General features: G+C 42.0%; 1 protein-coding gene across 1 annotated transcript; it reads left to right on the forward strand.

Moving 5' to 3' along the window:
- The first annotated feature begins 1,109 nt into the window (after positions 1 to 1,109).
- On the forward strand, positions 1,110 to 14,108 carry tspan7 (tetraspanin 7). Its single transcript, XM_026145328.2, has 8 exons — positions 1,110 to 1,284; positions 11,153 to 11,341; positions 11,719 to 11,793; positions 11,897 to 11,992; positions 13,183 to 13,338; positions 13,582 to 13,665; positions 13,758 to 13,843; positions 13,943 to 14,108. The coding sequence occupies exons 1-7, from the start codon at positions 1,219 to 1,221 to the stop codon at positions 13,824 to 13,826; spliced, it is 735 nt and encodes a 244-aa protein (XP_026001113.1). The 5' UTR covers positions 1,110 to 1,218; the 3' UTR covers positions 13,827 to 13,843; positions 13,943 to 14,108.
- The last annotated feature ends 9,238 nt before the right edge of the window (positions 14,109 to 23,346 follow it).

Here is a 23,346-nt window from a genome sequence, read left to right on the forward strand (position 1 = left end):
TGTGATTATTTGGAAATGGAAGAGATCTAAAACTATCAATCTCGCTTGGTCTAGAGCTCCATGCAAAATCTTGCCTTATTAAAAGAGTGCCAGATCACCTGAAAACTACACTGGAGGAGTTTGTTAATGATCTGAAGGTAGCTGGAACCACAGTCACCAGGAACACCATTGGTAATGCACTACAGCATAATGGATTGAAATCTTGCAGCAACCGCAAGGTTCCAGTGAACAGCTGAGTGATTTAGACAAGGCTTGGGAGAAAGTGTTGTGGTCGGATGAAACTAAAATCGATCTCTTAGGCATTAAATGTGCCTGCTGTGTTTGGGACTTTGGGGCTATTTTTTCTGTTAAGGGTACAGGGTCCCCAACACACTGGATGGGGCCATGTACCATAAAATATTGGACAAAAACTCCCTTCCTTCATCCAGAACACTAAAGATGGGTCATGGTTCTTCCAGCAAGGGAAAGAGAACTTGTCTCCAGTCTCCAGACCACTATCCTACAGAAAATCTATGGAGGGGGCTGAAGCTTTAAGTTGCCAAGCAGCAGTCAAGAAACCTAAAGGATTTAGAGTTTCCTTAATTGGGGAGTGAGACAAAATCCTTACTGAGACACGTGCAAACTTGGTGATCAGCTACTACAATAAACATCTTACTACTGTACTTAGCAACAAGAGTTTTTCCACCAAGTACTAAGTCATGTTTTGCTCGGGGATTAAATACAAATCAATTTCTAACTTTTGTATAATGTGGTTTCTTTTTTTCTGGAATTTCTGGTTGATATTCTGTCTCTCCATAAAAATTAGAGACTGTTCATTTCTTTGTAAGTCAGCAAACTTAACAACACACCAATGCATGGTACTCACTTTACCTGAATAACCTTTGGAGTGTAAATTTTGACTGGTAATGGAGTATTTGTTATTTTCACTCACTTTAAGAAGCTTTTACTGGAGTCACCCCCGAGGATCTATATTTTTCTTCCGCCACTGAGGAAATTCAGCATTATTAAAAACTGTTGGCGTCATGCAGTAATCGATGCTGCTGTTTGATGCTAAATGAAAAAAAGAGCAGTGATCATGATTTGAGAGCTGTGAGCAGGTCTAGTGACGCCGTGCGGCTGCATCAGAGCAGGGGCGCAACGCGACAGCTCGCAGGAGACGTTTCTGTTTTTTTCTGCTCCCGTTAATTTTTACCACAGCGGGTCCAGCGTAGATCCACAATGGAGACCAAACCGGTCATCACCTGCCTTAAAACTCTCCTCATCGTGTACTCGTTCGTATTTTGGGTAGGTAGCCTTTTTCTATCCTCTTAAACACAAAAGAAATACCCTGCGGAGGAAGATGTCAGTCCATCTCAATCCGCCGCTGCTCTGTTTTTGTTGTGCGCGATGAAGGAGTGGACAGTGCCAGCATCATCGACGGATCCATTCCGTCGTTTGAATAAACGCTCAATTTTGATATTAATCCACACAGGTGAAATAAAGCCGCCTATTTCGGCGTCTGTGGGACATTTGTTATCTACTAGCGGGCTATGTAACGGGGGTTAAGGTTACACACAGCCCGTTTTGGCTGCTGGGCGTCAGTGCGTAGCTTATATCACATATAGCATCATGGTTGGTATCAGTTAGCGAGGTGGATGATGTTAACATCACTGCGATGGTTTAACTCCGGCGTTAAGGGCCTGGTCTGTGCAATGAGGCCCTGGTTAGAGCCCATTTTCCCCGGCCACATACTATAGGTTTCGGGGTCGCTGGTATAGATTCTTAAAGGGCCCTCGCACCGTCGGTGTAGCCTCAGTGGTGGAATTTATTTTTACTTCATCGTCAGAAACAAGTGCACATGATGCTACTCTGTTGCGCTCCAGACTCAAACGTTACATAAAGGACTACAAATTATGAATAAACGACCAAAAATATGCGATTAGCTGATTCATATTAATGCGTGAAGGCATCAAATTTAAAACGAGTCATTGTGTACTAATTACTTATTACTAAAGGTGGCGCTCACCAGACATCCCGCTATATTATCGTCGCAACACTTCACTCTACCATATTGCGATTTTTAAAAAATTATTTTTTACATTTTGTGATGTTCATTTTATTTATGTAAAGGTAAAGGCCCTACAGTAATACAGCGAAATCCCCAACAATCAGACGCCCCTCTGTGAGCAAGAGATTTGGCAACAGTGGGAAGGAAAAACTCCCTTTTAACAAGAAGAACCCCTCCACCATAACCAGCCTCAGAGTGGAGCAGCCATCTGCCACGACCAGTTGGGGGTGAGGGTAGGGAGACAAGACAGAGGACGTGCTGTGGAAGATAGCCAGAGATTAATAATATCTCATAATTAATTGCAGAGTGGTGCATAAACACTCGGTGAGAGAAAGACAAACACTCAGTGCATCATGGAAATCCCCAGCAGTATAAGTCCGTTAGAGAATAACTAAGGGTTGATTTAGGGTTTATGATATTAAATATTGCGATTTTACGATCGCAAATAAGGTCCTCAAAGTTAAACACTCAGGATCTGTTTTATCCAATAAGATAACGTTATCTCACTTCTTTTTGTCTTCAAAATGATATTGTCAACACTCTGACTAAAACCTGGAATAAATGTTGTAAGACAGCATCAGGGGCTCAAGTTAGCAATTACATGCAATCTGTTTCTGATAATACAGCGTTTATCGGTGATAAATGATCAAAAATCACACATCCTTTGCTGTCTGCATAGACATAAACCCACATTTAACTATTATATTTGTGCTCACCAACCTTTCTGTTCTACAGGAATGTAACCAGGATACAACCAGGGGCACCAAGTTGTGTCGAAACTGCACTAATTGATAAAGAGTCATTCAGACTGATGGTAGCATGTTGGCAACCTGTCTGCATTTATAAATTAGACAGCAATTTGAGATTAAATGCAGTCAGTCTGAGTCAGACTGCGACTGCCTGCAGAAAGATTGCCTCCTGTCAGATGAGACGAGTCTTCTTCTTCATAGTGTTTTAATTTATTTATTTATTTTGTGTCTCTGTACTATGCTGTATCGATTCTTGTCCTTATCCCTATTTTTTACAATGTAGGAGTCTTGCTTGTGATGAGATATTTTGGCATTATGTAGCGCTGTGAAATACTCAACTGCAGAGCAAAAATGAGCTTAGAAAAGTAAAAGGTCTGTAAGCTCTGTCAGCCTCACATTGTTTTACCGCTACTTCATAATTATTGCTGTATTTCAGTGTTGCTGTTTGAAGCAGCAGAACTAATTCCACTCATTTAAATGTAGATTTGTGTGGTTTAACTAACCACATAAAAACTGTTGTGTGTGTGTTTTATATGCGCTTTGTCAGCTTTTAAATCATAATCTGTAGAGCTGCATAACAAATATAAGTGCGGTGTAGTCAACAGGATAGTATTTCTATCTGAAATAGTGGATTGTAAATACACAGTGGCAGTGTCATATTGAGATACAGCGTTCCTGTTAGCAGTAAAATACCTGTTAGCTTTAAATGTGACGTTAATGCAGATACTGCTTATTAGTTTTGTTGACTCCCTGTTTTGTTGTGGTTGTGAAAGGATGTAAATATCCAGCACTTTGCTGAAAGCGGTGATGCAATAAGCAATTACTCCAAATTATTGTTTTATGTAGCAAACACTTAGAAAAAGAGTATTTTTTGTCTGCCCAACAGTCCATAAACTCAAAATATTCAGTTTAATATAACATAAAGAGGGAAATTCATTAAATCCTCCCACCGAAGAAGACAGAACAAGATATTTAATTTATATTGAAATATCATTCAAATGTGTTTCAATATACATCAGTCAATAATATATAGACTACATAATTGTTTTAGGGTTTTTTTATTTTTCCAATTTCAGTTGCTGGCTATGCAGAAGAGTTGTAATTTTAGGGTTGTCCTTTGGGTTTGTGCTGTTGTGTTGTATGATACAGTGCTGTGCAAAAGTCTTGAGCCATCTCTTATATCTTTCTTCTTTTTTTTTCTGAGCAGCCAGACCTTCTTGTCATTTTTTTAAAAATGACTTCCTGAAGGTCTTTCAGAGTTTGTCATTGGACACTGGCTGCCAGCCCATGCACCTGACCATTTTCAGAGGAATATTTTTGTTTGTTAAGCCACAAAATAATTACCAATGAGCAGTGTTGGGTAAGTTACTTTAAATTAGTAACTTAGTTACATTACTAGTTACTTCTCTCAAAAGTAACTCAGTTACTTCAAGTTACTCGTTACTTTCAGAGTAACTAGTTACTAGGGAAAGTAACTTTGGTTTTACTCAGAATTCTCTTGTTAATGTGTTTCTTCCATAACTTTGCCAGTCTTCTAGCTTGCTTACTTGCCACAAGTGCACTGTGCCACCTACCAATAGAAAGGAAAAGATAATGTGCACATTTCCACGAGAGAAATCCCACGCCTGGACCGTTGTTGACCGCCGCTATGATTCTAGCCTACGTCACAGCGTCATGTGCGCTTTTTACATCCAACACAAAAACTGCAGTCGTGGTGCTTTCGATTGTACTCAGAACTCGGAAATTCTGCCTTCTGAATAGGAAGATGTAGGCAACACCAGACTGCAGATGAGCTGCATACAGGGCTGGACTGGGACAAAAAATCGGCCCAGGACATAGGAAAAATCATAAAGCCTTTGAATGAAAACAAACACTGTTGTGACAGTGATGTACACTGTTTTCATGGTATATATGTATCAATGTATCAATGTATCAATCTATCAATCGTTTGTTGTAAGACTCAGATAATTATTTTTTAAAAGCGAGACATTTTAAATGAGAATAAGAAAGTATTTCTTTGTGCCCCCCTTTCCCTGTTAACGCCCTACATGGCCCCCTGGTAAGACTTTGCTAGACCCGCCCCTGCACAGTTACCAGCTGTCAGCTACATGAAAAAAGGATCCTGGTGTTATTTGTCTCTCAGAAACAGTTCATAACTTCCCTTCAACTCATTCATGTCACCTAAAAGGTAAACCTGTTTCTCCATCACAGCTCTGATGATTCAGTAAGGACATCTCTTGGTTTCATCTTCATGTTTCCCTCTCATCACATATTCAAACCGACATCATGACCAGCAGGTTTACAGCTGTGGCTCCAGCAAACATCAGCTGATACTAGAAATTAATATTAATTAAATTCTAACATCAGCTGATCAAGCTTAAACGTGCTGCTGTTGTTTACCGCGACATCCGCTGGTTTCGCCTTTCTGTGGGCGATAAACAAACAAGAGAGAAAAGTCGATCAGCTGATCATTGATCAGTTTAATGATTGAAGTAGAAACAGGAGAGGGAGGGTGAGAGGAGAAGAGGCAGCTGTGCAGCAAAGACACAGAATAACTCCACCTTTGTATCTTTTTCATTGTAGCTGAAGTCCGGGACAAATCGCGTTCCTTTTCACCTCAATATGAAACGCGTAATATTTTCTCTGAATATGAGATGATTCCGTTTTTAGGGGACGGTTGGCAACTCTAATATTTAACCTTATGAACAAAACAAAGTTCAACATCAGTAACATCATAGCACCCACCCAGCTGTATAGAAACTCCCTCATGCTAGCTAGTACCCAGTAGGAAAAAGTCAGCACAACGAAAATAAACTTGGTTTATGTCTGACCCAGATGGACTACAGGTCATAACTTCTTACCTGAAGTTCAGTTCACCTGACACTCGGACCGGCAGTCGCTTCGGGTCTCTCCTCTTGCCTCCCCTTTCCCTCATCCACCTGCTGGCCTCCACCACTTGCTAATGTTATTGAATCTGTGGAAGCTCCGTGATAGCCACCACACGAAGTAACGAATAACGACCCTATCTAAATCCCAGTAACGAGTAACGCGTTCCTGGTTTTGGCATAATAACTAGTTACCGTGCTCATTACCACAATAATAACGTAGTTACTGTAACGCGTTACTTAATAACGCGTTAGTCCCAACACTGCCAATGAGTCATTCAACTATAATAAAAGGCACCTAACTCACTTTGTTAAAGCACTTGATTTATTACCATTTATTTATTAATGAATCCATGAAAAATGCCTAAAAGGCTGTCAGGAACTAGACTAAAAATCAGTGGCAACACATCTTATAGAACAATAAATAAAAATGTGAAATTTTTGGTTAAGATCATGGACAATATGTACAAAACAATGAGTGTCTACAGCCATCTGTAAAACTCAGCGGAGGCTCTGTCGTGGTTTGGGGTGGCTTTTTCGCCAGTGTTGTTAGAGATCTTGTCATGGATGGGCCTCCCCAGAGCCCGGGCCTCAACAAGAAATAACAAGAAAACATATCTAAGAGGGGTCAGGCTGTGTTGAAGCATAAAGGTTGTCATACCAAATTCAAGCTTGTTAGAGTTGTTTGAATATTTTACACGCTTAATAATGAAAGCGCAAATACAAATTATGCAAACCAACACAGCGCTACAAAAGCCTTAAATTTGTAGTGCACAATCAATATTTCTGCCAGCTCTTTTTTCACTAGGGTGTTAAGCTGCAAATTCTTTTTCCGATTCGAAAATAATACAAAAAAAATTGATTCTGCTCAGTTGTATTTAACACTCCTTATACTACTTTTCCCGAGGATTTGAAACGGCAGATCACTCAAGGAATCGCTAAAACCAAATTTTGAGATAAATTCGTTTGCGATTAATCCGTGAAGTGAGGAGTGAAATGCTATCTCTGTTTGATTTGCAGTGCTTTGGATTTTCCTCTGTTTACCTTTTGATTATCAGCCCAGTCTTCAAATATGATCATGCAGGGAACAGTACAAACATAAGGCAGCACTGAACACAGTACTGTGTGACTGATCTTTTTTAGCCATAATTGCGCATTACAGACTTATTCCCGTCTGTCTTTTTGGTAGCAGCCAGATATAGCCAGGGGGAAATGATCTAAAAGCTCCCCTCTGCACTCACCCTGAACATTCACCCTAGAAAGCTAAAAAAGAAAACCCAAAAGCTTCAATACTTTCCTTTGAGCAAAACCTGAATAAATCCTAACTGAATTAACCCTAACTTTGTAGAACGTCGTTAAAGCTGAGATCAGCCCTTCGAGTTAGGATCTGTAGTCGAAAAACTCTTGAATAGAAGAGTTGTGCTGTGTCTTCCTACATTGTAGACATGCACCGGTGTCACGCGTGTGAACTTTTATATTTAGTCTGGATTGGATGGTCTTTTAGCACTCCCTTACATCAACAGCTTCAGGTTTCATGCTTCGTGCGCCAAAAGTGCAGAAGAGTCTCGCGGCTCACTGGGTGTCCTCAGCCCCTTAGGGCAGAGCTCGGAGAGAGCGCTGGCACCGCATTTAGTGCAGAAGAAGTGTTTCTATGGGTTTCTCGTGGCAAATAATGTCATAATTGGGAAGAACACACATACATGGGTGTGCACATACTGGGCTGGGGAACGCAGAGCAGGTGGTGGAGTCATATATTTTGTCATTGCACCTTCTGTTTCTTTATGAGGCCGATGAAGGGAGGAGGAGGAGGGAAGAGAGAGGAGGGTGACCTGTTTTAAACTCTGTGCTGGAACCAGGGTGGCCAGTCGGGCATTGAATTTCAAACAAAACACCCGAGGGTGGGTGGGTGGAGGGGGGTGGAGAAGGAGGAGGAGGCAGAGGTGTTTGAAATTCAGCAGCAGAAGTGAAGTCGAGACGATTTTGCCCCATGCTTCTCTGACTTGATTTCCCAGTTGACTTTAAAATTAGCACTTTAGCAGTGACAAGATGATCATTTATTGGTATGCAGCGGCAGCGGCTCTTTTGAGGAGAGACATTTTGTCGCTGATGGCCATAAACAGTGAGTAGATCGTCATCAAGAGGACTGTTCTCCGGAATGACAGTCTGCTCTGGCTATTAGATTCACTGTTAATAGAAAGAGTAGCTGTCATTACTAAAGAATCTAATCATCAGCCCGCAGTCCTTCAGTTCAGCTGAGCAGGGAACTGAAAAAAACAGCTTGCTTACATATGTTAAGTTGAATCAGTTTAGCCAACACTTTGTACCTTCTTTTATTAGGTCTGCTATTATGACAGTATAATAGCAGGCCTGTCCCATTTAGTCATAGTGTTTAAACTTTTGCATCTGTGGAGCCTCTTAAAAATGCTGCTTTTTTTCTCCTTTCCACATTTCGAAGCCCATATATCTTTCTTTATATCACATTGTGTTATCTGAATGCTTTCAGTGTCCTCTGGTTTTCCAGTATAGATTTAAATTGAGAGTGCGGAGGGGAAAAAAATAGATTTTATGAACCAGAAATGTTCTCTCCACTGTATTGGCTTTCAGGGGGTAATGTTGCAAATCACTGTCCACAGCTGCTTTATGGCACTATTGGATTTTTAAAATGATTTTTGCATCAGTGAAGTGATGAAGTGCATTTCTTTGTCAATTATTTAATTTGAAGCGTCCATCTATAAAGTGTCCGAAAACAGTCTCTCAACAAAATGTAATTGCGTCGATTATTATCGCATTACAGAGGTAGGCGAATCGATCATTTTTTTGCTGATGGTCTAAAGCAGGCGCGTCAAACATACGGCCCAGGGCCCAGAATCGGCCACGCAAAGACTCCAATCTGGTCCACTGGATGACTGAAAATATGATGTCGAACATAAATTTTTGTACTTTACAAAAATGACAAGTTTTACCGCTTGTTCCTCTGATAAAGACCTCCTCCACAGCCATTCATAAGGCACCAAAGCAGCGAAGTAATAGATAAACAGTTAAATGACTGTTTTTCACTGTCTATTATAGAGATTTCTGTTAAGAAAAAGAAGAAAATGTTCATCAATCAAGAAAAACAAAGAATAATAATAATAATATAGTTTCACTTGTCCGGTCCACTTAAAGTCAAAGTGGGCTGTACAATTAAAAATGAGTTTGAAATCCCTGCTCTGAAGTCTCTCATTTGTAGAGTGTTCAATTCAAGTTCATAAGGGCGACAGACAGCCATGCATATGTCACAGAAAGTTGCCTAAAAATGTGTTGAATTTTATTATTTAGTCAAGATTAAATGACTGTAAAAGATTTCTGTTTTAAGGTATTTCAAAAAAAAAAAAAGATCATAGTTGTCAAATGCCATCCTGCTTTTGCTCTCCACATGGACTGTTTACCTGCAAGCCTGCTCGAACATAATTAGTTTACATAATATAGTCAATAGAACCATAAGCACACACAGATGGAAACCAGAAGGCTTCTGCTGCCAAAAGTCTTTTTCCTTGCCTACTTACACCTGATTATACATATAATGAGCATTACTCTATTACTAATAATTGGATGAGTGTATATAATATGAGTTGTAGTGATGAAGCCACAGAGATTCTGCAGCTCTTTAGCGTCTTTTAGCTTTTTGTTTTGTGACTTTAACAGTTTGGTTTAGTCTCACTGCTTTCAACAACCTTCTTTCCAAATCTGTGAGACTGGTATCAGCCAAAAAAGCTGTGATTGAGCTACATTTCACTGCATGCTCGCCATCAAACTGGGGTCAGATAAATTATGCAGCTCAGTGGTTAATATTGTAGAGCAGATAACAAGACAGCTATTTGATAGAGACCAAAACAGAGCGAGAAACTGAATTAATCATTCATCAGTTCTTGCCTCATGTTTGTACTGAGATCAACTTTAAAGTTACAATATGTCAATTTGTAGTGCTTTGTGTGTTGTTACAGTGCAAATGATTTAAAGACAGCACAAGTCAACTTATGTGCATGCACGGAGTAAAGTGCTGAAATAGTCATTGTCAGACCCAATGCTGCTGCATGATGCATCGAACACATAATGGGTAGAACCATCCAGCCGTCCATTTTTTTCACACTTATCCCATTCAGGGTCGTGGATGCGTGGAGTCTATCCCAGCTGTCACGGTGCGAGAGGCGGGGTACACCCTGGACAGGTCGGCAGTCTGTCCCAGGGGTTATTGGATGAATCACTCATGCAAATTATTTTTACAGCCTCAAACAAGGAATTTGAAGATACAGCGCTAGTTCAGTTAAAGTGCTTTGCCTCTCCGTAGGCCGTAGCTGACCTCATTGTCTGGGCGTGCCATGATGCTGATAGGAAAATTCATAAGCGCATTTTTGCATGAGCAACAATTACGTTGAGCCATTTTACTCCGCAACTGCATTTTATTATTATATTCTGAAGCTACAGGTCAAAAGGACGCCTAAGGTTTGCTCAAAACCTGCAAACAAACAAGTCAGAACAAAGCAGCTCAGTCAAAGCACAGGCTGGCTATTAGTCACGGTGAAAGACCTTTGTCGAGGCATTGTGTGTGCACCCTGCCAAGGGGGCAAAGTGTAAATGTTGTTAACACCACCATTAACCTGCGGAGGCTTTTCTGAATTTACAGGCAGCCCCGGTTTCCGTATTGCTGTTAATCATTTCTGTTTCGCTTCTGCATCAGTGACTAATAGCTAAGAGGGAACCGCAGAGAGCCGAGTGTATTTCTCTCATTAGCTTTAAAGGTTTCAGGCTGCACAGAGACATTTTGTACAGGCTGCTCCCCCTCCAGTCAGAGGGCCATGGCAGCAGGACGGCGAACAGCCTCCTCTTGGAAGAAAGGAGGTTAGGATGATGAGTTGGCCCTCGCTGGAGTCAGCTCATCAGCAGCCGTTCCACACCCCGCTCTCTTTCTGATGCCAGCAAGACATACCCAGCTGAGACACACGCCGCTTCAGCTGCCTCGTACAACACGCTCTTTTATCCGTAGCCTTCATTTGAAATGCTAAGAGAGGCGCAACAGGAGGAAGCGTCTCGCCTCGGATCAAAGAGCTTCTTTGATTTGTCCTCTTTCCTTTTCTCTCTTCCTCTGTGTATTGCTGTGTGTGTGTGTGTGTGTGTGTGTGTGTGTGTGTGTGTGTGTGTGTGTGTGTGTGTGTGTGTGTGTGTGTGTAAAGCAGGTGATCGCCATCCTGTACTCCAGATAAATGTGTGTCTTCGGTCTCCCGTCTCCTCCTCCTTACTCTAATTGCACTCCTTTCTTGTTCTGTATTGATCCCCTTCCTCCTCCTCCCTGTTGCCGTGGCGCTAAAACACAACTTTTTGTAAACCATAATATCGCAGAGGTGCAGCAATAAAGGCCTGCTCCGCAAATTTCATTCTTGTTCTCCGTGCTTCTCTGTTTAACATCTGTCTCGCTCACAACCTCCACCCTTTAGATAACAGGAGCTATCCTGCTGGCGGTGGGAGTATGGGGGAAGCTGATGTTGGGCCCGTACATCTCTCTGATAGCCGACAACTCCACCAACGCCCCATACGTCCTCATCGGCACCGGGACAGTCATCATTGTTTTCGGCCTGTTTGGCTGCTTCGCCACCTGCAGAGGAAGCCCATGGATGCTGAAGCTGGTGAGAGGCTGTTGGAGGAGGAGGGGGAGGGTGGAGGGGGTGTTATGTTGCAGTGAATGGTGTCGATGCTGATTAATTAGCTTCAGGTCACATTATACAGGGAATAATGGTTGACCGCTATCCCACAGAGGGGTTGCTGCAGGGCACTTTGTTCCATTAATGACAGTCAAGTAAATGTGTTGGAGTGTGTGTGTGTGTGTGTGTGTGTGTGTGTGTGTGTGTGTGTGTGTGTGTGTGTGTGTGTGTGTGTGTGTGTGTGTGTGTGTGTGTGTGTGTTGTGTAGTAGTACAACCATAGGCAAATGATATTCATCTAAAGCAGAGGGTTTTCACACTAACTATGCAAATCTCCCTCCTCCTTCCCTTCCTTCTCTGCAGTATGCCATGTTTCTGTCACTCGTCTTCCTCGCTGAGTTAGTGGCGGGCATCTCTGGATTTGTGTTTCGCCACGAGGTCAGTATGCATGTACCAATTTTCTTTCTTTTTTAAGACTGTAGCTCAGTAAACAGCCTTTCTCTTGTTAATGCCTGTGCTTACGATCGCCCCTAAACCGCAGATCAAGGGAACCTTCCGCAGAACGTACACCGAAGCGGTGAAGCACTACAATGCCGAGGATGAGGCGAGCCGTGCCGTCGATAACTTGCAGCACAAGGTGAGCCCTCATCCTCAAGATTAAATAAATGAGACATCGTCACTTTAAAGTGGTATTTTTCCCCACCGCCACCGTTGGAGTCTACATATGCTTATGACAGTGGAGCAAAGGGTTAAGGATGATTGTGGAGTTCTGGGGGGTAGGGTAGGACTACTCATGAGACCCACAGGCAGTGGAGTTAAAGAGGGTAGAGGAGGCTTGCATTGATTTGACACTGCAATGACAGCTGACAGCAGCAGGGGAAATAACAGTTTTAAAAAATCTTGACAGGACGGAAATGATTGGCTCGCACATAGGGACTGTGGCAAAATCAGATTGATTTAACTGTGGAAAGAACACGCCTCTGCCAGCTGATGTGATGCGTTTGGAGCAGGAAAGGAGCAAGAGATGGGATGAGAAAGAGAGAGAGGATATGAAAAAAATAGTCTTAGCATAAGCTAATAAAGAAGGAATGAACAGCTAAAGAATCCAGCAGCAGAAAATCAAAACACGCGACTAAAGCTAAAGGTTCACAGATGTCAGTACACGTTTTATTTTTCTTATTGCCAACAAAGCCAATCAAACAATTGTTTTTTAAGCACTGTTTGTGTACAAAAAGCCACATCACATTATAATCAGATCCATGACTCGAAGCCCTTTACAGCACAACCCACATTTGCCTGGCTTCAAAGAACCGAGGGTCAAACCGTCGCCACCCCAGTTAGTGGATGTCATGCAGTGAGAAATTCATTTCCTGTAGACCGAGAAATCTTTCTAGAAAGATTTACAAAGTGTCTAAATCAGGCATAAGACTATTAACAATGGGCACTGTTGCTTAGCTGCCATACACGGCTCATGCGTTTGAAGTGTGTCGGTCTGATGCTGAACTCACTCCTTTGTAAGCAGCGTTTGCTGAAAACGAAATGACACTGCGCTGCGTGGTGGTGTGGTGGTTAACACCCATTGTCTTACAACATTACAGTGTGTATGTTCTTCCTGTGTCAGGGTGGGTATTCTGGCTTCCTCCCACAGTCCAAAAAATGCTTACTAGGTTAATTGGTGACACTGAAGTGGGTGTAGGTGTGAATGGTTGATGTACATAAGAAGATGTGGGAAATTGTTGAACAAAGGAAACTGTATTTTTGACTCGTCGTTAATGTGGATTTATTGAAGGATAATTCTGATCTTTCTCCGTTTCCGCCTCTCTTCAGCTGCGTTGCTGTGGCGTTTATAACTACACGAGTTGGATTGAGAGCGTGTATTATCCCTCAAATGGCATTCCTGCCAGCTGCTGCTTCAACTCCTCTGACTGCCACCTCGAAGACCTTCGCAACGCGACTGTAGCCCCGAGCAAGGTGTACCACCAGGTCAGTTTTTGTATTCTGCTTTCCTCCTTCTCATCTATCTGCTGTCAGACAGTCGATAAAACTCACAGGTTAGAAGGTAGCTATGTTTACATCAGACGTCCTCACGTGCCTTTTCAAATCCCTGCCTTCTCCATATACTAACACCTGCCTCAGATACGTTCCCACATACCCTTCTTGCCTCTGATTTGCTCATATAACATGTCCCCGTACACTCTGCGGACTAACCTGCCCCCTGTGTTCCAGGGCTGCTTTGAGTTGGTCACTTCTTTCATGGAGACCAACATGGCCATTATCGCAGGAGTGACGTTTGGGATTGCGTTCTCACAGGTAGGACTTGAGGTTTTTGCAGGTGACGGCGTGCACGTTTGGTGTTTGGTGTATAAATAAATCCTCAACGCGCCGATTTTTCTGTCTTTCAGCTGATTGGCATGCTGCTGGCCTGCTGTCTGTCCAGGATCATCACAGCCAATCAGTATGAGATGGTGTAGCTGATGTGAGGTGGCAGGTAGGAGCCATTAAAAACCAAAGATCACCTATCCAAGTAAATTTAAAGAAAAACGTTGTTCTCTCTATTCTACAACGTGAACTCTTCTTTATCTTTCAGAGAGGGAGTCGAAGAGAATTAGAGACGAAGACTCTTGACACACGACCAGAGTAAATTCCTGAAACTCTACCCAACATCCGAATTGGAATTTACGTCCCTCCATCTCTCTGCCTGTGATCTTAATGTAATATCTTAATGTATCTTACTGTAAAGCACCATTCCATGACTCACTTGCACCACAGCTTTCTATACCACACGTTCCATCGCGGCTCGATGTAGAAGTTGCTCACCGGCACGTATCTCAGATCAGGACGGCCCACGGCAAGCAGGTAGACCAGAGTTGTCTTGAGTGGACAGCGGTGTTGGTCTCGGGTAGATGAGCGGGCTCAAACTTGGTTTCTCAGTTGGCTGCAGCATGCTTAAAAAAAACACTGCACATGTTTGTACTAAATGACTTTGCTAAAGCTTGAGAGCAATCCTTTTACTAGGTAGATTCAGTTGTTGCATTTGACTTTGCTGTCGCTCATCCTTGTGTATCCTTTGGTTGTGACACTTTGTGAATTGATTACATGCACTGAGGAGTATGTTTTAGGTTTATATGAAAAGTGAGGAAGCCGAAAAAGAAGGGGAAAGATTATTTTTAACCTTAAGACAAAGCATGATATATTTTTCTTGTCTAAAATAATGTATTTAGGTAGTTTAAATATGAATGGCACAGGTTTAATGGTATTTGGAAACTTTAGTGTGGGATACAAATACCAAACTACAAAATAACAGTCAACTTTGCGCACATTTTACAGTCTGTCATTAGTTTTACATGGAATGAAATGCAGTCCGTTCAGCGAGTCACACCTTTGAGGTCAGTCTAAAAGGCCTGGTCACACCAATTGCCAATTAGCATATTAGTGTAGATAGCATCTCTGCATCTAAAAGAAAAGGACACTCTTTCAAGGATGCCTGTGTTCCCATGTCGGACAGAGAAGACAGGCGGTTTGAAAGAGGATTTAAGGAAGCCATCTATGTCCACTGTGAACAACCAGCGTTGAACAGAGGTGGTGGTTTACGACACCAACTGTCTATAATCCAGTTTTGAGATCCCTTCCCAGACGCCTTAATGCCCACTCACATCCTGGGCTTTTTGACCTCAGGAAATCACATGATAGGGTGGGGCTAGGTTTCACAGTGGGTTCACCTGAAACCTTGGTCCACACCTGTTTTCACACCTTGGCTCGTGTGATTAGGTAGAGGATCAATAGAGGTTCCATGACCTTCTTGGGGACATTCCCATAGGACTTCACTAGTTGCTCTTAAAAGTGAAGAAGCTTCTCGGATGAGAGGTGAAACGTCTTCCAGGAAACTTAAAGAAGTCCAGACGCTTGTCTTTCCAAGCTCCTTAGATTAGTGTAGATGCTAACTCAATCAGTTTCTACAAAACACAGATTATACCATTGAAAGCTGTCTGATAACTGTATCTACATTTTTTGGTTGGTAGATGAGGGTTAAAATAAATATTAAAGAAAAAAATTGGACTATCCAGTTTAAAATTTAAAAAAACCAAAACAGAAAAACATGCAAACGTCACCTAAACATCTTTTCACTACTGCAAGTTCATTTAAATGTACTGATTTTGCTTCAATACTGGTGTGACCGGGTTTTTTCAGGCTCTGAATTAGACCTCTAGTAATTAGTAATCGTTAAGGTTACTGCTCTTCAGCTTCCTTTGAGGAGCAATCAAAGGCCACATGTGCTTCAGCTGGGGTTTTTTGAGGGTCATACTTGTAAACCTGAATATGAATTAAATACAGAAAAAAGGCCCTGACTTTTACACAGTCTCTGCAAGCACATTTAGAGTGTTGCTGATATAGAGAACAGATGGAAAACAGGATGAAAGTTGTCTGCAAGGGGAAACAAGCACTTATATGACGCATACTGACACTTTAGTGATGTTTTAGTACTCGTGTTCGTGTTATTATATGTAGAAAATGTAGAAATTACTGGCAGATTTTAGCTTTAAAGAGACCCGTCTTACTTTTTGCTTCGTTCTAGTGGTTAAGAGCTCGCAGAGCAGCGCTTTACAGCTTGCTAGTGTCATGTCGAATCATTAGGGTCGCCAATTGTTTTCTGCTGGTTTGAGCTAACGTCAGCGGTCTGCTACGGCAAAGGATGCCAGATTTAGCAAGAAGACACGTGTTCATCTACTGTATTGTGTGTGGTGCCATGCAACATGCTTAATCATCGTCATCATCAGCTGTAGATATGTATCGGAAATGTAATTTATATGACATACCGTTTCTCATTCTAATATGCTAATCAGTATAAATGTTGTGTCACAGTTTTGAATCCACACTTTGTGCTGTATTTGTTTAATAGTTTATAGGAAGACCCCGCACTGAAAAAAAGAATCGTGGCCGATGTTTCGTTGAGAGTAACGCGCAGTTTAGCTGTGTATTTATTAGAGTTCGGTTGGCATTCAGTTTACACTTTCACCAAGTGGTTTTTTATCTCTCTTTCGGTATGCGTGTGCGTGTGAGACTTTGTTCCTCTGTAGCTGACTATCTCTGTAACTTTGAGCGTGCGTGTAAGCGAGAGAGTGCGAGCGTCTAGACTCTGTGGATCCTGTTGTTATTCGGTTTTGGTCAGTATTTGGTTGTGGCTTTTCAAAGCTTGTTGCTTTTGAAACTGTATATTTATTTAGTGAATGTATGTTTTCCAGCACCCTTAAACTTACTTTACCTTTCTCTGAACTGATATTTTCCTGTAAATACTAAATTGTAATACCATCCTGCTTACACATGGGGTCACTAGACACCCGAAGAAGAACTGCACCATGCCGTCTACTATCGACTAAGTCACCATCAGTGGTCTTATTATCAATAAATATACAGAATAACACTTTTGTTTGCACTGTGGTCATTTTGCTTCAACAGAAACGTAACTGGGGATTTTTTTCATTTACAGTACTGTGCAAAAGTTTGAACCATCCCTCATTTATTTATATGCTGCAGGGAAAATGGCAACATACATTGACAGCCACTCTTCCGTTGACACCGTTTCTGATGAGTCTTCAGTGAAGAAGAGTAAGGTGCATCTCTAAGGTTTCTTTTGGACTTTTTCAAATTTCTTAATGTGACAAGACTTTGAGATACCGTTTGCATGCTGTAGATATTATTTGTTTTGTGACATGCTGCTTGTAACAAAATGCCTAAAGATACGATTTACAATTTGTTCCGGCTCATCCCTTGAATTGGGTGTCTTTTTTAAGCTTGAATGAGTCATGGGTCGGTGTTAAGTGGAAAGAAACATTCCTCTGAAAACGCTCAGGTGCAAGGACTGCACTGGAAATGAGTGAAAAAGTAGCCAATGTCCAAAGAAAAACTTTGAAATACCTTCAGAACTGCTCCTCAAGACCACTTCAAAAAAAGAAAAACTACAATAAAGTCTATTTTATTTTTTATTGCTTTTGACTTTTAAGAATTTTGCACAGCATTGTAGCCATTTCTGCATCATGATTTCCTGTTGTTTCCATAAGACTTCTTCTAACAATGTAGATTGCCATCACCAGTGTGTGAATGTGTGTGTGAATGCGTGGATGACTGAATGTGTAAAGCGCAAATACAGGCCATTTACCATTTAACACGAAAAAATCCCCACTCGGTTCACTAAAAATATTCACTTAAAATTGGGAAATTATATCTAATCCGTATTTGATTCACTAGATGGCTCGTAATTTGACCAGTGTATAGGGCCTCGGTTTAAACGAGAAGTAGAGAAAAGATCGGATTAAAAGTAACAACATGTTAAACGTAGGCTAAATAGACGACAAGCACCTATATGGTGTTATAATAATACCCCCTAAAAAGTCAAATGAAAATAAAATAAATGAACAAAAATGTAAATTTCCATTAAACGTGATCTCATCCTATAAATAATTTCACTTATGTTCTTCCAGTCCTTTCAAAAGCTCCCTCTTCCCGCATCGCTGCACACTCGCTAACGGCGCAGGTGGCCGTTTCTTTTATCTTATCACGCCGTGCTCGTCCACATGATGGCGCCTGGTTATCAGCTCAAAACGGAACTGTGGAGAGATTTCACCGAGAGAGAGAGAGAGAGCGTGCGGAGGGAGGGGGGAGAAAACACGGAGGGGAAACCGCATTTGTCAAAGCGCCGCACACACATTCCCCGGTCTCTGTGTGTCTGTTTTCCTCCCCTGCTGCAGCTGCTGCTGCTGCGGGCTGCGTCGGAAACAAGGCCGGAAAAAGCGGTGCGACGATAGGGGAAGAGAGGCTGGTACTCGCGGGGAGACCGCGCCGACCGACTGGGCTCGCTCCAATCTCGTTACGCAAATTACCGGCAGAGCGGCGCGGCAGTGGGTCCGCTAATGGAGCGTGCGTGCCGTTGCCTCCCGCGCCCTGCCTCGCCCTCGCCTCCGCCTCCCGACTGCACATAATGGGTTATAGGCTAGAGGGAGGCATTCACTGGGGAAGCGCTATTACTCACACGCACGGCAGACACACAAAGCGCCGCTCCAGAGCGCGTCGGTGTGTGCGCAGTGCAGCGGGTCTAATTATGAGGAGATAAGTCTGCTTATCGTCAGTCCACTTTAAAAAAAAAAAGAAAGAAAGAAAGAAAAGAAAAAAGAAAACACAGAACATAAGGAGAATTTAGAGTCTTTGCCTTCTGAAATGAGCCAGCGGACGGAAATGTGACCGCTCTGAGTGCGCGGTGGATCAGCAGGGCGGTCAGAGAAAACTACTGAGGTCAGGAGTTGTTGGGGGGCCCCTCTCCACCCACGCCCCTACCCCCCCCCCCCCCCCCTCACCCCCAGACTGCAAATTATAACCAGACTCTGTGGGAAAGCCTCAAGTCTCTTTTAATATCCTTTAAAACCCGTTTGTTGGGCTGTGTTAATTAGGTCAGAGTATTGCAATAAAGTTCAATACCTGAAGCCTCAAAATGACCGTACAGTTGAATCAATGTCCCTCTTAAACAGTTTAGAGCAATAACGATCATGGAAAAAAAAGTTAACTGCTACGACTGTGTTCATTTTAGCTTAGTATAACCATGCCGCATCCTATTTTTCCCCTAAATGCGATGGTGTGCACAAGACTCTTTCCCTATGAAGTTGCATCTACCTCACTTTAAGCCTTCTTTTAAGCAGCTTGACTTGACCTAGTTATTGTAGTTTGGCAGAGACTTTTCTCAAAAGCATCGGGACGCTACCAAAGTCGGAAAAGCACAGTGACATATTTAAAACTGAGGACGGCTTTCCTCCGATGAGCTTTAGCAGTCGCATTGTCCTGTGCCGGGGACATACGTCATTGTTTTCATGGGTTTTATGACTGCACTGTTCAGTTTACTCTGCAGACTTTAGAGAGTTCATTGCACAACAAACAGTCATCAGTAAGATGTTTTATTCAATAATTCAAAGATGCAGAAATCTGAAAAGAAAACCAAAAACCAATCTTAACCAAGGTCACTGTGGCAAGGTGTTGATACATTCAGCAATCCCGAAATTCTCCTCCTGACGCTCAAACAGCTTCATTATTTTTAGGCCTTTTAAAAACACAAAAGTCCACAGCTTTGAAATGCGTGTTAACGTAATTCTTTTGGGGTAACTAAATAGTCCAAATGTGCTTAAAATTTACAAATAAGTTACAATATTACATGAAATCCAACAACTGTACAAAAACAGGGAAATCACTCACTGCAGTATTGTTGTAAAGTTTTCAAACCCCTGTCGTGGTATCCCAAGTATCTGAAGTCCTTCTTACCTGAAAACATTATGTCATTAGAAGGTTCCCATTTATTGTCGTAAATGCTAATGTGCTACATTGGACGCTGCTCCTGATTTGTCTCAGTGATGGCTGCCAGCCTTAAGCGGCGCACGAGGTTCAGTATGAAAGACAAGTTGGGTTCTTTTAAATGGCTGATTAAAAATCGTATTAAATCCACAACAGGAATTACTTTGACTGCTTCGACACACACCCACACCCACACCCTACCGTCTGCACCCCACGGTGACGCCTTATTTACTGTCTTATAAAGTAAAATAGGAGGCCTGCCCCATTCCACCTGTCTGTTTGTGATGGGAGCTGTTGTCGCTGTTGTTCTCGCAGCTGTTGTTGTTCTAATTGCTGTTGCTGCTTCGCCTCAAGCTTCCCCGCTTAACTCAGACACCCCTGCCTCACACTTTTCAGCAACATGCAGTTGTGATGACAAGTACTAGAGTTCCCACTCAAGCTGCCTGTTCCTATAGCTCAGCACACCACTCTAACCCTCTCTCCCAACCACCTCCCCCTCCTCCTCTATCTCCTCTCTCTCCCTTACTCTTTGAAGCCTCGGGGATGATGATGACACCCGCCGTAATCGGTGGATGCTCAGCTCCTGACATGACACACAATCGAGAAACTCTCCCGAACTGATCCGGGTTTGGTTGTTGCATTCAGGCGCGGTACGTCCTCTGACAAGTGGAAAGGCCTTTCACGGTAGAATAGAGGAATTCAGTGAGGTGGGGTCCATGACTGACAGGTCTGTTGAGAAAGCAAAGCCAGCTCCAGTTTCACATCTCTCCTCTGCAGTGGTGCACATTTGCTCTGCTGACCTGTTTCTTTTTTTTTTCTTAACTAGATCTGGGATCAGCTAATCTTCAAAGCAGCACTAAGATTAGTTCATTTGTTTTCATGAGGCTTTGCAGTTTTGGAGCGGGAGGGATGTGGGACAGGGACAAGGCTCCAAGCACATTTGCTTTTATCCAGAAAAGGTCCTTTGTTTAAGCATTCACATTTTTACTTCTTCAATATTTTGCCTTCACTCTACAGCACAGTACTGTGCAAAAATCTTGAGACGCCCTCCTTTCTTTATAGTTTCCTTCCAAGGTGCTCGACTTTCTTTTAATTTGTGATAGTGATAGTTCTCCAGGCTTCTCCGGGGTTTGTTAAGCCATTTAACACTGACCTATGAATCATTCAAGCACAAAAATTGCACCTAACTCAAGGAATGAACCAGTGTTGAGGCAACTTAGCAAAGAAATGGCACTTTGTTACTAGTCGCATGTTGTAAAAAGAAATCATTTGCCCCCATGTTTTTAGTTGACTATGAAAAACACAGTTTTACACATCTCGGCATGCTGTGCAGAGTGTCCTTAAAAGATTTTCGAGGAAACTGGAAAACTGAAAGGAAAAAGAAGAAATGTCAGGCTTAAAACACAACAGATAAACAATGATAAGAATGACAATGATCCCAAACACACTGAGAATGCAGTAAAGGGCATAGATGAATAGAAAAACACACAAAGGAACACTGTCAGCCATGGATTGGCCTCCCCGGAACACAGGCCTCAACATTACTGAAGCAGTGTGGATCATTTTAACAGAGAACAGAACAAAAGGATTGTTAAAGAATGTCAGAGATCTCTACCTGAAGACTACTGTGTTGAAGAATAAAGGTGGTCAAACTATTGATTTTCAAGCTTGTCAGAGCTGCACAGACTCTCTTTTGGCCTTGTGTACTGTATTTCCATACATGTTTGCACGTTTCAATAAATCTCTGCGCCTAGTTCTCATTTTCCTAGCAAAATATAAAGAAATGAAGGCTGGCTTGATACTTTTGCATATTGCTGTATTTATTTATATGTTTAGGGCACTGAAACAGATGATAAAACACAGAGTACAGTGAAAGTCAAAAATAAACAAAAGCAGCATTACATTAATGCTTATATGCTACTTTTTGCTCATACTGCATTTCACAGGGAAATATATTTTGTCATGCTAACCTTTGCATTATAATTTAAAAAAGTACAAATTGGTTTTTGCTTAATATGAATGAGTATGAATCAATAATATGTTATAGAGCAATAGAATAATGACACACAACCTTTCTGCTTACATAGTGAGTAGTTTGATTCTTAAACTTTAAGTATGTTTCATTGGTATTAGTAATACTTCCTCCACCACTGGGTGTGCGGTGGAAACGATATGACAAGGGACATAACAAAGAGAAGCTGTAGGTAGATTACGAAACACAGAGAGACAGAAACCCAGCAAACAGGTTTTTGTCTTCACATTCTCACAATTCTTGCTGAGTGAGACTTCTTGAATGCTGATGCATTTACAAAGAATCTAGAACAAACCGTGCCCGCATACATCATCTCCAAGACACACAGCATGATTCAGGCCACCCCTTTATCCGTGCTTTAACTTCCGACACATCCTAACATCATTCATATGAGCTTATCCCTGTTTTGATTTAACACATTTTGATTTAATGCCTGTCAACATGGTGGAATTTTATTTTTGCTGACGGTGGTATGTGGAAAACATGTGTGTACAGTTTCACCTTGGCCAGAAGTGTTTACCAAAGCTCAGATTTCAGACTCCCACCGGGTGCACCTAGTGTATCAAGTACTAATGCTGGGCTATTTCTGATGCAGGGGCTGTGTGGGAGTTCCCCTGTTTACCAGCAGCTGAAGGGCAGACGAAAATCAGCTACCCACCACCACTGCTGGAAACCGGCTGGTGCAACAGTTCAGATTTTAAGCGTAATCTCACAAACCTTGACAGCGCTGCACCTGGTTTATGGACTAAATTACCCCGAGAGGAGTTCAGCAGGCCTGTTATATTTCTGTTAGTGTGAGACTGGTACTCAGTAACGAGTAAACCTGTACTCTAATCACATTTTTTGTTACTTTAATTGCATTTTTGTTGCCATAGATGCACAGTATCCATGGTATTTCTGCCTATTATGGGTATTTTGTACACAAAATACACCAAAAAAAGAAATTGCTTTATGAAAAAACAAGTTGACAGTATTATAGACTGTAAGCATACTGTATATGATTAGCATAAGAGGACACCAGGCAACTTCCCTGTGCTATTAAACCAAATAAAACCTGATCCACAAAGAGAAAAAGGAATTAAAATTCAAAGATAATTGAGTGATAGATGTTGCAGGACATTACTGCCCCCTCTTTCTTAAAGCATTAATTGTGTAATGACTGTTTGCACTTGACACACCCCAACGTTGAAACACCCAGCTTTATAAAGTATTTAACACAGGCTACACCCCCTCCACCTGCAACAGTAAACACTTATACTAACGTTTAATACAGATAAAGAACCACTGAATACTTCTATTATACTGCTGCTTATAATTTGCTGATGTCACTGCTGTAGACTTGCTGCCTGTGCTTTTTTACTCCAGATCATGAACCCAGTAACTCTACATTAGTACCAGTTCTACCGGAGTGTCTTTCACATACAGAAAACAGGCACTACGTGGTCGAGCTCTCAAGGATTCCAATAACTACACTATAAATATACATCGTTGAAAGGACTTCTTCCACGTGTTGCTTCTGTGCTCTTTGCACGACTACCGTCTCCTCATTGGTCAAACTCGGACTTGTCCCGCCTCCGGGTCATGATTGGTTTGCCTGGAAACCAAAGTGATGGGCTGATGGCTTGGATAAT

This window comes from Astatotilapia calliptera, chromosome 16 (assembly GCF_964374335.1).
Source record: "Astatotilapia calliptera chromosome 16, fAstCal68.1, whole genome shotgun sequence".
In the NCBI taxonomy this organism is placed as follows: Eukaryota; Metazoa; Chordata; class Actinopteri; order Cichliformes; family Cichlidae; genus Astatotilapia; species Astatotilapia calliptera.